This window comes from Gallinula chloropus (genome assembly GCF_964237585.1).
Source record: "Gallinula chloropus genome assembly, chromosome: 12".
NCBI lineage: Eukaryota > Metazoa > Chordata > Aves > Gruiformes > Rallidae > Gallinula > Gallinula chloropus.
Genome location: NC_140097.1, coordinates 20,188,425 through 20,203,035, shown reverse-complemented (window position 1 = coordinate 20,203,035; position 14,611 = coordinate 20,188,425). Strand labels below are relative to the sequence as shown.

Here is a 14,611-nt window from a genome sequence, read left to right as displayed (position 1 = left end):
TTAATTCCAGCATAGTCTAAAATTACAGTCAGAATCATATGCAGCCTGACTGCAAGCACAGTGTGATACCCACGCTCACATTTAATCTGCTGGTTTGAATATACCCCAAATGACTTCATGAGGACTTGATGTGGGCTTAAGATATTACTCAAAGTGAGTAAGGATTTTTTTTTAAAGACCACTGTTCTAAATGACATACTTCTGTGTTTAACAGGTAAATAGTTATGTCATGCATTATGTGGGTGCCTCAGCTCAGAGAACACCAAAGACAGACCACCCAGAACTTCCTGGTGAGGTGAAGGTGATCTGTAATCCCTTAATTTACCGTTTACAGATGCTTGAACACCTCCCGTAGTTTGCCAAAGAAGCAGTTGCTGTGAACATTGCCACAAAACAGAGTGACTCCACTGGTTAGGGAAGCTGCCAGCAATGTGATCACTTCCTTAAGAAGCTGCTCTGAAAGATTTTGAGAACAGCTGCTCTAATCTTTTATTTAATCACTCATTAGTGGCTATAATAAGATGAGCCAGGAACATGAGAAATCAGTGAGCAGATTTTGCCAGCAAAGTGAGTGGAAACAGCACGTTGTGAACACGGGCTGTTTAGTGTTGTTTGTTTTGCAGTTGTGTTAATCAAACTACAGAGGGGACCAGATCTGAGGATGGGGTTATTTTCCCTTTTTCTGTTTGTATTTTGTTTGTTTGTTTGTTTTCTGTTTTTTTCCTTTCTCTCACTACAGTATTTCTTACTTTGGATTTAGTATTTTGTAAAGCCTGTCCTTGTTTAATCTTTGAAAAGTTTACTTTTTGTTTCCCCCTTGCCACTATGTTGCCCCTTGATCCCAATTGCCCCATAGGCCTCTCAGCCTGGAGGGCAGGCGAGCGGAGCTGGGACATGTGCCCCACAAAAATGTGGTGGTACTTCAAGGCCGTCATTTAACTCTGTAAGTAACGATCCCCAGAACTGCACAAGTATCTCATCACGATTGTTCCCAGTTAATCCCTTTTCCCTACCCCAAACCTTCTTTTTCCTGTATATAAACTGGAATTTAATGTTTCAGTGGCTGGTACTTTAGGACTAGGAATGTTTCTGTAACTCATGGAACAGCTTGTGGCATCCGCAGCCTGAGAATACCAACAGTACTGAGGGCTAGACAAGATTATAGAAGTCAGATTGTTCAGGACAGCCAAGGAGATCATGTACTAGTTCAGGAAATCTGGAAAACTGTTAAATATCTACAGAAATGCTTGAGGCCATAGCAAACATCATTTTCTTCACACTTGTCCTCTTATCCAGGATATTAGAGAGATCTCAATATAGTTCCTCCCAGCAATGAGGTTAAAACTGATTATGTGCTTCCTTCCAGGCAATTAGTTTGACATGAGTAATGTTCCAGAATATTTTAGGGTAGTGTACAGATGAGAGCCCTTCAAGGAACTGATGAAATGATGTAGCTTTCCTCAGGACTGCTCCAAGGCTTGCTGGAGAGATCCTGTGCATACCCTCACATAGGGTACCCTAAATCCCCATGGAAATCCCCCTGCTTCATAGTACTAGTTAGAAATAAGTTTAGGAAAGCTCCTGTAAGGATTTGTTGGGCCAGTATTGTAATTTCACTTGTATTGTCTCAAAAATAGAGATGATACCTGGATTTGTAGCTGTTACAGCCTTCCAAGCATACCACAAGCTATTTAAATGATTCCTGTTTGTCTGTTAGTACACTGTATGTAGCAACAAATAGGTGACAACACCCAGGAGGCTGTGTGGGGTTTTGTGTAATCTGAATTGATGGTAACAAGACAAGATGTTGAGAGCGGTAACACGCTGAAGAAGAAAGGTAAATTTATATTTGGAATAATTTAATGGTCTCTACAGTGTGAGTTGTAAAAATAACTTTGCCTTTTCTCAAAGACTACTAAATAGATATCACTGTGCTGTTTGGAGGAAAGGATACTTTGAGGAAAGACTTGGCAAAGAAGGAAACTATACGTGGGATTAGGAGAGGCAAACCAAGTGTCAGAGCCAGCATGGGAGAGGTACAGAAGTGTTTATGCAATGAGGAAACAAAAAAATCTCTGAGGAAAAAGGAGAACTTGCAGAATAGAAGGAAATGCTGGAAGGTGGTGAGGTGCTGGAAGGGCTGAAGTGAACAGAGATCGCAGAGTCTGGTAGATCCAAACTTGTGCAGGAAGTCGGTGTGGTTTGTGTGGAGAGCTTCAGGCAAGGCAGGGGGAAGCAGTGAGGAGGGGGGTGTAAGCCAGCCTGCCCAGCAGCACAGGAAAGCCACTGCTGGGAACTGTAAGTAGTTGTAATGGAGGTATGGACCTTGGGCAGGGTGTACAGCAAGAGACAAAGATTTTCAAACATGACAGGTGAGGGCCAGTTGTTAGGTACCTTGCCACGCCTGTGGAAGTTGAGGATAGGGCAATGCATGGAATTTTCTGCTGTTACCAAGGAATTCATTGGAAGAGTGTGGCATTACAAAGGAGGTCTTTGATTTTGTTGTGGTGATGCTGATATTGTTTCTGCACTTAAGAAACACCTTCAAGGACAGCTCCAGCTTACTGGAGATGCCCGTTGCTGCAAGAATCACCTGCACACGTACTGCATGATGTCATGTCTCTCTCACATGAATCACACCCCACCCCTGATGCAGAAATACAGTGATATGATGTGAGAGTGCTGCTACAGCTCAGGGTCTGTCACCATGTTCTTCAGAACATTTTCTGAAGAGTTTCAGCCAGCTTACCTAGTTGCTCAGCACAATCAATTGGTATGGAACTCCCTGATCAGAAGCAAGTTTTCTAGTTACTGACAAAAGTAAATCAACAAAACCGGATCGTTTTCTGCTCCCTGGTGCCTCGGGGGGGGTTTCTCTTTCATAAGGCTGGGTCCAAGACCCAACCTGTGGAAGCTCTGCAGTGTCTGTGGGCTCTGCTTACTCTAAGACACAGTATAGCAACAGTGCCTGATGTTTATATACCACGTGTGAGTTTTTCACTCTGAGCTTTGGGTATTGCAAGACACTAACACCAGCCATAGTGCATTGCTTAGTGGCTTTCTGCAGACCCTTACTTCAGCTTCACTGTTGTTTCTATTTCACTGTGTTTAGCTGCAGTTACAGAATGCAGTGTTTTCAGTTTCTTCCTTCACTTCCTTCAGGCTGCTTTGCTGAACTCCTTCCCTGCCATCTTCGATGAGCTGCTGCAGATGTTCACGGTGCAGGAAGTAGCGGAGTTCGTGCGGGGTACCCTGGGCAGCATGCCCAGCACAGTACACATTGGGCAGTCAATGGATGTGGTGAAGCTACAGTCTATTGCACGCACTGTTGACAGCCGCCTGTTCTCTTTCTCAGGTAAGACAGTGGTACCTGAGCTTAAGTCCTGCTGCTAAGGGTAGGAACACGTTACATTTACTTCGCAGTTGCTTTGTTTCAAACAATTAATTGCTGAATGCCAGTAATCTTGGTAATTATTTATCTTGGTGGCATCATTGATAGATCTGTTCAGTGTGGGTACATTGTACATTTCCCTATGGTGGGTGGAAAATAGTTATAAATCCATCATGAATAAACCGTAGTTATTAAAGGTTGATAAAATATATATGTCAACAAATGAAGTCATTTACTAAAACTGCCAATTCTCACCTGATTCTTTGTATTATTTAGACTGGATGATCTTAAGGGTCATTGCCAACCTACTCTATTCTATTCTTGGTGTGGATAGGAAGGTAACCTTCTTTCCAGCAAGCTTATTTTCTGAAAAACAGGCAGATAAAGTTACGTAAGGAACCCTCTGCATTCTTTTCAAGTATGTTGAATCTTTACGTTATAACTTTAGCATTTCCTTGGCTTGACATATTAGTAATTCTTTAAGAATTGTGAGCTTATTTAATACATAAAGGTCTAAATAGATAGTACATTCAAATAACTCTAGTCAGTGCAAGGTGATAGTGGTAACATCACAGAATCCTGTCTAAAATATCCATTGTAATTGTTTATAAACATTTTTTTCTTAAATTTTAAATCTCAAAAAAATATGAAGGAATGAGTTCATTGGTCCAGAGGTGGCTGTAAAACAGGCAGTGAGCTTTATCTCCTTATAGTGTTTTGAATCTATTGATAAAAATATTTGTCTTTGTAGGTCCCATGCTCACAGCCAAAGACCTCTTCTGACTTCTCAATAAAGCCAGGTGTAAATTTACCCACAGGGTCCAGGGCTGTAGTTCTTCATTTCACCTTTATGATAATACTGGCAACTAGTGATGCTTCTAGCTGCTGTGCAGCACCATGACATCTCACTGCAGCATGAAAAGCCAAAAAGAAAGCTCCAATGCTGCAAGGCAGCTGTTACTGCACAGATGCCCATTTTTCCACCCAACATAATGGTAGACCCTTTCCCTGTTACTTTCCCTGGTAGCATGACTCAATACTTCCAGGTCAACAGTCTCTCCGTGTGCTATCTGCACCTGGAAGATGGATCTAGTTTCCAAAGTTACCTTTTGGCTGCCCACCCTACCTGCTCTTCAGGTCTTCCAGTTAAAGGAAGATAACGTTCTCTTTTTCTTGCCTCCCATATGGTGTTCCTTGCTTTAATCTCTCCTATCAGCCTGATTCCTGATACCTTGCCATTGTTTTCCCTGCCTGTCTTTTTCTCTGTTTTGGCTACTGTTTCCTGCAGCTGCTACCTGCTCTCCCTTCTTTAATAAGGTTAAGGTGTGTAAGCTAGCTAGAAAGGAAGAATTAGCCAGAAGCTCTCTTAGCTGTGACAGGAGTGCTGGAAAGCAAGTGAGAGGAGGTTTGCACAAAGGAGGTGAGCATTAGAAAGGATCACTTTGCAGCTGGTGCTTCCAAGCTGTAACAGTAGTGAGGACATCATGCGTACAGCATTTACTGCATGTGTGAACTTTGAACACTAGATGCACTGTTAATTTATTAGACCCCATTCCTGGATGTGTGCTGTGCTACAAACTGTACAGGACAGGTTGCACCAACTAATCAAACCTGCTGTGTATCAGCAGGCCAGTTTGGGTGCCAAAAGGCTGCTGATTGGGATGATTGAAATTCACTTTTCTTTTGGAAGACCTGTGACCTGATTTTCCTTCTTTCAGAGTCCCGGCGCATCCTATTGCCTGTAGTTCTTCACCACATTCACCTTCACCTACGACAGCAGAAGGAGCTGCTTATTTGTTCTGGGATCCTCAGTAGTATCTTCTCCATAATCAAGACCAGCTCTTTGGTAATCTGCTGCTTGATTTTTTTATGTATTTATTTGATTGCACCACTGATTTAGTAAAATGAAGAGTGTTTTTTATAGGTTAATAGGGGGTTTTCAAAGATCCTTTTAAAAAAAAAATCTGCCAACTTTCTGTCAGCAGGAGAGCATCTGAAATGAGGGTGGTCTGCATTTCTGTGTGTGACTCAGAGCATTCTGATTACACAGTGTTCTTGCTGTTAGGAGGAGGGGGAAGCATACGCATTTGCCAGGTTTGACACTGTTTAATTTTCCTCATCCAAGCCCAGAACATGGATGTCAATGGAGTTCAGAAGCTGTACACAGCTTTAGGACTCGCAGTTCTGCAAGAGACAGTAACTAGCACTTTGTGATTCATGTTAAGAGAATACTCTAAAATTATCCAATCAGTGAAATCACACTTACTCCTGGCAATTGCTGCTGAGTTTAAACACCCAGCTTTGACAGTCGTAATACCCTGAGCTCGAATGGTAACTTGATCGTTCAAAGCCATGCTCACAAACAGAGGCTGGTGAAGTCTCCCCACCTGACTCTAGAGGAGGAAGCTCAGCACACTAAATATAAGTCATACCAGTGAGTATTTCCAATTACAAGTTATGGCTTTGTGTGAAAGGAATGAGATGAAAGGGATCGTGGTAATAAGCTAAAATAATGCTGCCATAAAATAAAGGTTCCTGAACATAATTTGATCCCATTGTGTTCTAGAGTGTATGCAGACCTTTGATTATAGATTTCCCTTTATGGCTGCGACCTTGAATGTTTCCATCAGAGACTGAGGAGGTAACACAACAGTATCTGGTACCACTGATGGATTTGATTGTACTTCTCTGAACTGTCATTATGGAGCGCTCTAGCAAACGAGTATTTGTGGTATGGCTGACTCAGCAGAACTGTCTTTGCCAGTTCCATTCTCTCCAGTTTCTAACTGTCTGTTTGCTCACCACTTACTGTAGGAGGGAGATGTCGTGGAGGAGGTTGAGATGATGGTGGAGAGCCTCCTGGATGTGCTTTTACAAACTCTGCTTACAATCATGAGTAAATCGCAGTCTCAGGAGGCGGTAAGAGGGCAGCGTTGCCCGCAGTGCACAGCAGAAATCACTGTTAGTAACTAACAATCAGTTTCTATTTCCTGCTTCTCTAACCTTTGGTTCAGTCCCTCACCACCACCAGCACCTCATTATCATCTCTGCTGCATGAACGCCCAAGGCTTTGTATCTTCCCCTTAATAAGCCACAAATCCCTTCCTCCCTCTGTGCAGCAGTGAGGTCTGCAGGAAGCAGTGGAGCTCAGGAAGCTTTTGTGGGTTTCCCAGTTATTTTCTTGTTTGTTTTTGCAGCTGCAATTGAGTGTTACTGTTCAGGGCTTCAGGCATACACTAGGTGGGCAGCTGCCTAGGGCTTCACCCCAGAATAGGGGTCACCAAGGGCTGTATGAGTATCAGTCTCTGATTTCAAAGGCTGATAATACCACAGGGCTCAGTGGGCAAGTCCCATCACTTAACACCCTGGAGAGCTTATTGGAGAGCTTCTGTCCAGCTTCACTGATTATTTCATGCAGATGAACACAACTTACTGAAAAAGAAACTAACAGATCCTAAGTTGAGTGAGTTGTTGAGCTTGGTGGAAGAAGAAGGAAAAGCCTCTGCTCTGTCCCGAGTGTGAGCATAAGCCATGGGGAAGAATTTCTTGCTTTGAACATGCAATGGAAGAGGAGAAAAAGAACAGAATTTTCCTGTTCAGCTTGCTTCTTTTCTGGAATTGTTGCCCTTTTTTACCCAAGTTTATTTTAGTCCCCAGCATAGCTTTTGCACAATGTATGATGTTAAGCTGTTCTGAAGAACTTGCTTTTTTCCAGATGGCTGAACCCCCAGCTGTATTGTTGGGGCACATGTACACTCAGGTACACTCCACACAAGAGGGAACATTCCGTCATTCTGTGTTAGCTCACATAAAGTGAATCCTAATAAAGAACAAGGCTTTTAGCAGCTTTCAGACACATTCTTTGCTATGAAACAAGAAAGGCACTACCTTGCAGATGTCCAGTAACGTCTCCATTTCCTTTGACTCCTACCATTTGACTTCCTGTGACTTATTACAGGCCACCTCACACCTAAGCACACGCCTTTTTTTTCCTGTTTCCAAAGTTTATTGGATCAACCAGTGTCAAAGCTTCTGGAGCAAATTTGGTGCAAATTCTGGAGCAAATTTATTTTCTATTTGCTGGAGCCAAATAGAAAATAAAAAATTAAAATTGAATGAATGGTTGGGGGTGTAAAATCCCCTTGTATTTGTTCCTGAATTTATGTTTCACAGCACAGTGATACGTGGAATCTTACTGCACACTGCTTAGAAAGTAGTGCATGTGTTTTCCAAGTTAATCACTCATCACAGAAAAAGATAATGTTGTGCAAGGGACTGGCAGACAAAAGACAAACTCCTTACGTTCTTGGAACTGCTTGGCCTGGTATCTTGGACAGATTGCTTAACTTCTCTGTGCTTTGCTTTCAGATGTGTAAAATGGGGGAGCTCATCTTTGGAAAACACTTTGGGATACTGTGGTAACTGGTTAGGGTGCATCTGCTTTGCTGGCCAGCAGTGTAATTGTAGCTCAGCTGGCTTTCCCAAACTACATTCAGAATACTTTGTTGGAATGTGGCTCGTCCTGTAGCTGTGACAGTGTGTACCTTGGTGGCCACTAACAAGCCAAGTATTTACAAGATGCCAGGCACCTTCTGTAGCCCACACTGATCCCACGCTGCCGTCAGCATTGCTGTTCTAAGCCCCAGCTAGTTCAAATAATTCCTGGTATGTCTGTCTGAGCTGCAGTCATACCTGTGATAGTCTATGGAGTTAACAAAAGAGGTGATTGTCAACAACTGCATGCTTGGAGGGTGATTCACTAATGTCTGTGTTAATCATTTGAAATTATTTTGTTTGGACTACAAGAGGGGTTAAAAGACCTTTAAAAGCGGCAGCTGTGGAGGAGCCTCTAAGAGGTGTATTCCTATAGATCACCAGTAATTCAGGAACTGTTAACATGCAGTATTTTTAATCTCTGTGCATGTCAGCTTTCCTCTCATAGGCATTGGGGCCATTTCAGACCCCTCCCTCTATACCTTACCCCAGGTTGAGTTTTCTGTTTAGGAAATTTCGGGTTGTCTGAATGAAATGGTGTCTCATTTGGTCAACAGGGAGAGTATGTCTCCTGCCTGTTATCTCTGCTTCGTCAGATGTCAGACACTCATTTCCAGCACTTACTGGACAACTTCCAAAGCAAGGATGAACTAAAGGTACACCAGAACCTTGTGTTTGCAGGATGATTCACTCCAAATGAGAGAACAGAGGGGAATCCCTCCAGCTTTATTGGCTCAGCTTATCGCTCCCATTCACTGGCGCTCTCTTCACAGACCGTCATATTAATAGGTGTTGTGTTATAAAAACGTTGAAGACCACAGGGCACTGAGTTATCTTCATAAGAGCAAATAAAGTCTCAAGATAGATGATGTGAGACAGAAAAGGATATAATCATTGTATTATACAGAACACAGTCAAGAGGAGCAGGTTTTTTCATTGCCATGAATGTAAAGTCAGTTGTTCTGTAGTGTTTTACTAGATGTTGGATGCATGGGGCCTACTTACAGAGTATTGATTTTATGCCAAAAGAGAATTTCAAGCCTTTTTTCGGATACAGATGTCCCTAGCAGATAAAATCTTTCTTGGGAAAGCAGTAACCTCACTAGTCCACTTGCTGCATCCTTCCCAAATTTGGGAACGGTAGTGGAAATTCTGGCTGTTCATGAACAGAAGGGGTTGGTGAGGTGTACTGACCTCATCTTGTCTCTACAGGCAAGAGGAGTATTTCTGACAGCAGACCGTTTCAAAGGCAGAATCACTTTGTAAAGCCAAGATTGTCTATAAAGTGCTTTAGATTAGCATGGCATTCAAAATTTGGACAAGAAGAAGAATGGAACATGTCTTAAATGAGATGAAGAAACAGTGAGAAAACCTTTCTGAACAGGTGTTCAGCTTCTAAATGGGCATATAGTAGCTAAATAAATTGGGGAGTTAAATTTATGATGATAGAATTCTTACCTTTAGGTTGCAGGGTCCAATGTTGATAGTTATTGGAGATTACTACCTTTCAGCTAACTTGAACTGCTCATAGCAAAATTACTTGGTAAATTAATTCATATTGATTTATAACAGATATTTTAAAAAGCTATTTAAACTATAGTTCTTATGTCAGACTAGTGAAAGGTTTGTCATAGAAATGAAATTTGTCTTTACACCCATGGGAAAAAACTGTCATGTCTCTGATAATGGAAGGATACGTTCAGGTGTATCACAGAGGCTGAAGATTTTTACACACTGCTTTGTTTCCAGCCATCACTTGACCTAATGTATTACTTTTTTCCTTTCAAATATTGCTGTAATACTTCCAGTACTTTTTCTTGGATGAAAGGCATTGTGTTTACTTAGCACTGTTACATCTGGGCAAAAATGAGGCCTAAATTCAAGGAGCTTCTGATGCTTTACTCCTAAAACGCTAATCTTCTCACACACGCTCCCCCCAAATTAAGGCATAATGATCAGATGGTTCTGAAGAAACCCCACACTGCTGCTGTCTGTGCTCTCTTGACTTTGTGTAGAAGAAAGGCAAACCAACAGAATCACAGTTTGCAAGGCCAGAGGCATGCATGTTTTATCTGTGAGGGTATAGGCACAGAGGTGCAAGTACACAACAAAACCAAAATGTCTTCATGTCTGGGGAATTTCTTGGATAGCAAATACTCAGCTGAATGTGTTGGAGAGATCTCTGCTGCATATTGCCAGAAATGGGGTTTTCTGTTACTGTTTTTAAAAGTTTTACTGGGTTTGAGTGTGTGAGGTTTTATCAAATCTGTGACACAAGTACAAAGAAATTTGGACACAGTCATTAATTAAATGCCTAAATAAGCTACAGATTGACACCATAACTCTAGCAGACAGGAGTAGGCATGTACAGTTGTGCACATAAGGAAGTGTTTGTCTCACTGTAGAAGTTAAGGTTTAAAAGACAGCTGCAACTTTAGTAAGTACAAGCTGCAGAGTTAACAGAGCCCTATCCCAATACAGGGCGCTGCCATGCTTTCAGGGGAATGGCCTAGGGACACAGAGCTCATGGGGAGGGAGCACACTTGGCTTACCTGTCTGCCTTATAATCAAGGAAATAGGTTAGTCTGGAGTAGCTGGTGATTGCTCAATTTGTTTCTCTGTGTGACAGGAGTTCCTCCTGAAGATTTTCTGTGTATTTCGGAACCTGATGAAAATGAGTGTCTTTCCTCGAGACTGGATGGTGATGAGGTTGCTCACCAGCAAGTAAGTGGAGAAGCAGGTCTAAACTATTGGCATTCTGCATCAGAGGTATATTCTCCCCAGCTGGGCAGTTAAAACTTGTGATGCAGTGTGTTTCATCAGACTGAGATGTGCTGACCAGCACAGGAAATGAGGGGTGCTCATCCTCACGCTGCAGTTATTTTAACCACTCTGGACCAAACTGGGATTTCTCTGTTCATTCTGTTTGTTAAACTCCACCACTGTGCACAGGGATCAGAGAGTTGAAAGTTTAAACCCAGCACTGAGGTAGCTGCATTGAGGGTAAGAGTGGCACAGCACCTACATGGCAAGGAACAGCCACATTGTATTAGTGGACAGGCCTCAACAACCTCGCTCAGTACGTCACCACATGAAATGTCTGTCTCTTCCCATCAGCATCATTCCTTAACCTGCCTAGGAGGAGGGCTCAGTTGTTTGGGAAAAGGAGGAGCGATCACACCACATGCATTGCATAGAGGTTTTTCTCAATTAAACTGTCACCTGCCATTTTAAGGCTTAATTTTGCCTAGTTTTCTGGCTTCTGATGGGATTAAGTAAGATGCTGTTTGGAGTGATGCATGGTGAACACTCATTGGCTGGACTTACTGGTTTCTTGTTTCTTTACATAAACTAGCTCTGAAATTACTTCTAACTGGCAACTGGAGGGGTTCCCATTATAAGACAACACCTTGGAGTAGTTTTTCTAAAGGCTGACTGCTCAGTGGAGCTGTATGCTCTGCAAGTTCACAGTGCTAATGTGAAGTAAAAGAGGTGGACCTCAGTATTTCACCTGCAGAGTTGAAATGAAGTTCTGTAAGAAAAGTCCACATGAAGGAGTAGTTACCTGAGATGCTGCAGGTTACCTAGTTTCCTTTGGCACAGTTTGGCTGTAAACCTCATTGTTATGTTTAATAGGGTTACTGGAAGTGAATCAGAGATGTGCTTGGGTTTTTTGATGCTATTATTGCTTTATCTACATGTTATTTATGAATTCCTGAATTTTATCACTTGCCTTGATTGCCTTGCACAAAGGTGTGTTTAGCCATCTACAAAAAACCCACCAGGGAACTCAAAATGCATTGAATTGAAGCATGTGTCAGATAAAGGACCACTGTACAGCCAAGATTGAAAATAGCTCAACCTCTTTGAGTTGCTATCCTGCTTAAAATAGGAGAAAGATTTGTGTATCCTGTCGTTTCAGTGAAGGTAATATGGCTCAGCCATACAAAACAGGCAGGATTTTAAATGCTCCAGTGTAATTTCTAAAAATCACAATGCTGAAAATTCTTAATCTTGTGTCACTTAGTACAGACTGTTCATTACAAGGGAGAGATGCCCGTGAGTCTTGCAGTGACGACATGAAGAATGCCCCTCTCTGCATGTACAGTAACAGCAGCAGCACAAACCCCAGATTTCAATGTGATTTTCTTCTCTCTTTTTTCCCCCTTTCTTTTTGACTGCAGTATCATAGTTACAACCGTTCAGTACCTGTCGTCTGCGCTGCACAAGAACTTCACGGAGACGGACTTTGATTTCAAAGTAAGAATTGATACTGAGAAAATGGTACCTCATCTTTCTAAACAAGCAGTAACCAAGGAACAAGAGCTGTTCTCTACATTGGTTGATTGTATTTAGAGCATTTATCTGAGTATCTGTGAGGAAGATGACCTAACTGCTAAAAGACAGGCATTAGAATTTGCTGTGGAACTGAGAGGAAGTAGAGCAGATACACTGGGAGATTGAATCAAGAAAATTGAGCCCCTTATAAAGGAAACGAATAAGCAGTGGAGCTGAGGAAGCCTGCTGTCCTGCAGAGCCATGGCTAATGAAATGCAAACAGCTCAGGCAATGCTCTTCCTGGAGCTGGGGCACTTGTGATTCCTGATCTCCCACTCCCAGAGCCTCTCTTGCTGGGTGTTGACTTAAAACCTGGAGAAACATGGCATCTCAGGGCGTGTTTTCCCAGAGCCTGATGTGGTTGAGAATGGGCAAACAAGTTCAGTGTTGGCACGGAAAAGCTGCCAGACATGTACCTAAGCACATGTGTGCACAGCAGGATGACATAAACCTCCTTTCTGTGGGTAAACCAACTAAATTATAGAGCTCTCAATCATGATACAATGCAATCTCTGGGGATTTGTGAGCGAGAAAATCTGTTTAGCCTGCAGGAAAACCAATTTAAAACTTGGCTGAAGTCACCAAGTTTATTCATTTTTGAACTCTGGTGCTGAGAGGAAAGCCCAGTGGCATTACCTTCTTGGGGTTTTAATTTTAGTTCCTACCAGGTTTTAAATAACCCCCTGGTATCCTTAAGAGTTTAGTATCTCAATAGTTAAGATACCAACTGATTATGTTACGTCTTGATTACAAAAAGGAATGGTCTCATTTCTCATACAAAGGAGCATATGTCTTCCTGCACTTATTTAAAGCTTACTCCTTGGAGTGTAATGTTATGAAACTTCCTTCTTGTGTCACAGGTGTGGAACTCTTATTTCAGCCTGGCAGTTTTGTTTATAAACCAGCCAAGTCTCCAGCTAGAAAATGCCACGCCAGCCAAGAGGAAGAAGATTCTGGACAAGTAAGAACATGTTTCGTTGAGTTCCCAGCCTTTTCTACCACAAGTCCCCATGATTTATTACGAACTGGCAATGTGGAAATGCTTGGGAAATAAAGAAGTAGACCTCCTTGTACAGTGTTCAGTGTTTAGTCAAGTTGTTGGATGTTCTTGTGTTGACTTACACGTGAATTTAGTATTTTTTAACATTGCTGCCTGGCCAGATTTTGTTCCCTGAGGCAGTTGTCTCTCTCCTCTCTTTCAGATACGGCGATATGAGAGTGATGATGGCATACGAGCTCTTCAGCATGTGGCAGAACCTGGGTATGTCATCTCCTCCTCTGTCCTACCAACCAAAGCCAAAGTAACCCCCAATTTCTGTTGGAAAGTTCTGTAGCTGTAGAACACTTAGTTTCTCCTAAGGGTTGTAAAACCAGGAAGCACTTTTCCTCTCCCAACAAAAACTTCTGCAGTGTCTCATCAGACTTCATTTGAAACAATCCATTGCTATGAATTTGAATGTTTTCTTCTCCAGTGCGACAGTGGCAGGTTTTGGGGTTCTGACACACCGGGGAGAGTTTCTGTGTGTTTGTAAATACAAGATCAGCTTTTTCTAATCACTTCAGCTGAGCTGCAGTCAGTCACAGGGAGATACACTGTTACTCTGACTTCTGCCTGATCCATGGCTGCGAAGCAGAAACGTGACATTTGTAACTAACTTCATTCAAAAGCCAAAGCTGTTGTGATTCAAAATTACAGAGTCATAGAATAACCTAGGTTGGAAAAGATGTGTCAGATGATCCAGTCCAAATGTAAATCTAATACTGCCAAGTCCACCACTAAACCACAGCTGTGCTTGTTTCATAATAAACCCCATAAGGGGCATCCAGTAGAGCATCTTTTATGGTGTCTTTGGGTATCCAATATGCATGACAAGGGCAATGCTACTACTTTAAAAAGGAAAAAAAAAAAAGGAAATTAAAACCAAACCCCAGCCCAGACCTCACAAAAGCCCCATCTGAAATAATAATGTTTGTGATGAAATTTCAACTTCTGCAATTCATTTGACCTTTTCCTTTAAATCTTGATTAAGAAATTAGGCGTGTTACTAAATGGGGGAAAAAATACCTCTTGCTACAGTTCTCAAAAGGTAAATGGAGATTTCTCATGTGGGACTCACTTTCAGAAGTATGCTGAGGCAGTCTGGCCTAAGCATGTGTGCGGAGGATAGAAGAGTCTCCAGTATAACAGATACCAAATATCCAGAGAATGATGCTAGACAAATTCATGTAAGAAGTGAGAAGCCAGTTTTAGATATGCAGATACAGAGCTATCCCCAACTGCTGTTCCAAATATGGCTGTTCTTATTTATTCCCTGTGACTGCACAGCAAGCATGCCACAGAAGAGATTGTTTGCAAAATGCCTTAGGTTTCTGCTGCTGAGCAGCAGT

The 14,611-nt window shown here is 42.1% G+C and overlaps 1 protein-coding gene across 1 annotated transcript in view; it reads left to right on the top strand.

Annotated features, from left to right (window-relative positions):
- Window positions 1–14,611, top strand: part of DOCK3 (dedicator of cytokinesis 3) — a gene marked incomplete at its 5' end in the record, with an annotated part of 199,231 nt that overhangs the window by 146,450 nt on the left and 38,170 nt on the right. Inside the window, 9 exons of the mRNA XM_084269630.1 lie at window positions 857–943; window positions 3,163–3,355; window positions 5,110–5,237; window positions 6,206–6,352; window positions 8,443–8,541; window positions 10,515–10,609; window positions 12,070–12,145; window positions 13,084–13,184; window positions 13,426–13,484. Coding sequence (XP_084125756.1) covers window positions 857–943; window positions 3,163–3,355; window positions 5,110–5,237; window positions 6,206–6,352; window positions 8,443–8,541; window positions 10,515–10,609; window positions 12,070–12,145; window positions 13,084–13,184; window positions 13,426–13,484 — 985 coding nt within the window. The remainder of the gene's footprint in view (window positions 1–856; window positions 944–3,162; window positions 3,356–5,109; window positions 5,238–6,205; window positions 6,353–8,442; window positions 8,542–10,514; window positions 10,610–12,069; window positions 12,146–13,083; window positions 13,185–13,425; window positions 13,485–14,611) is intronic.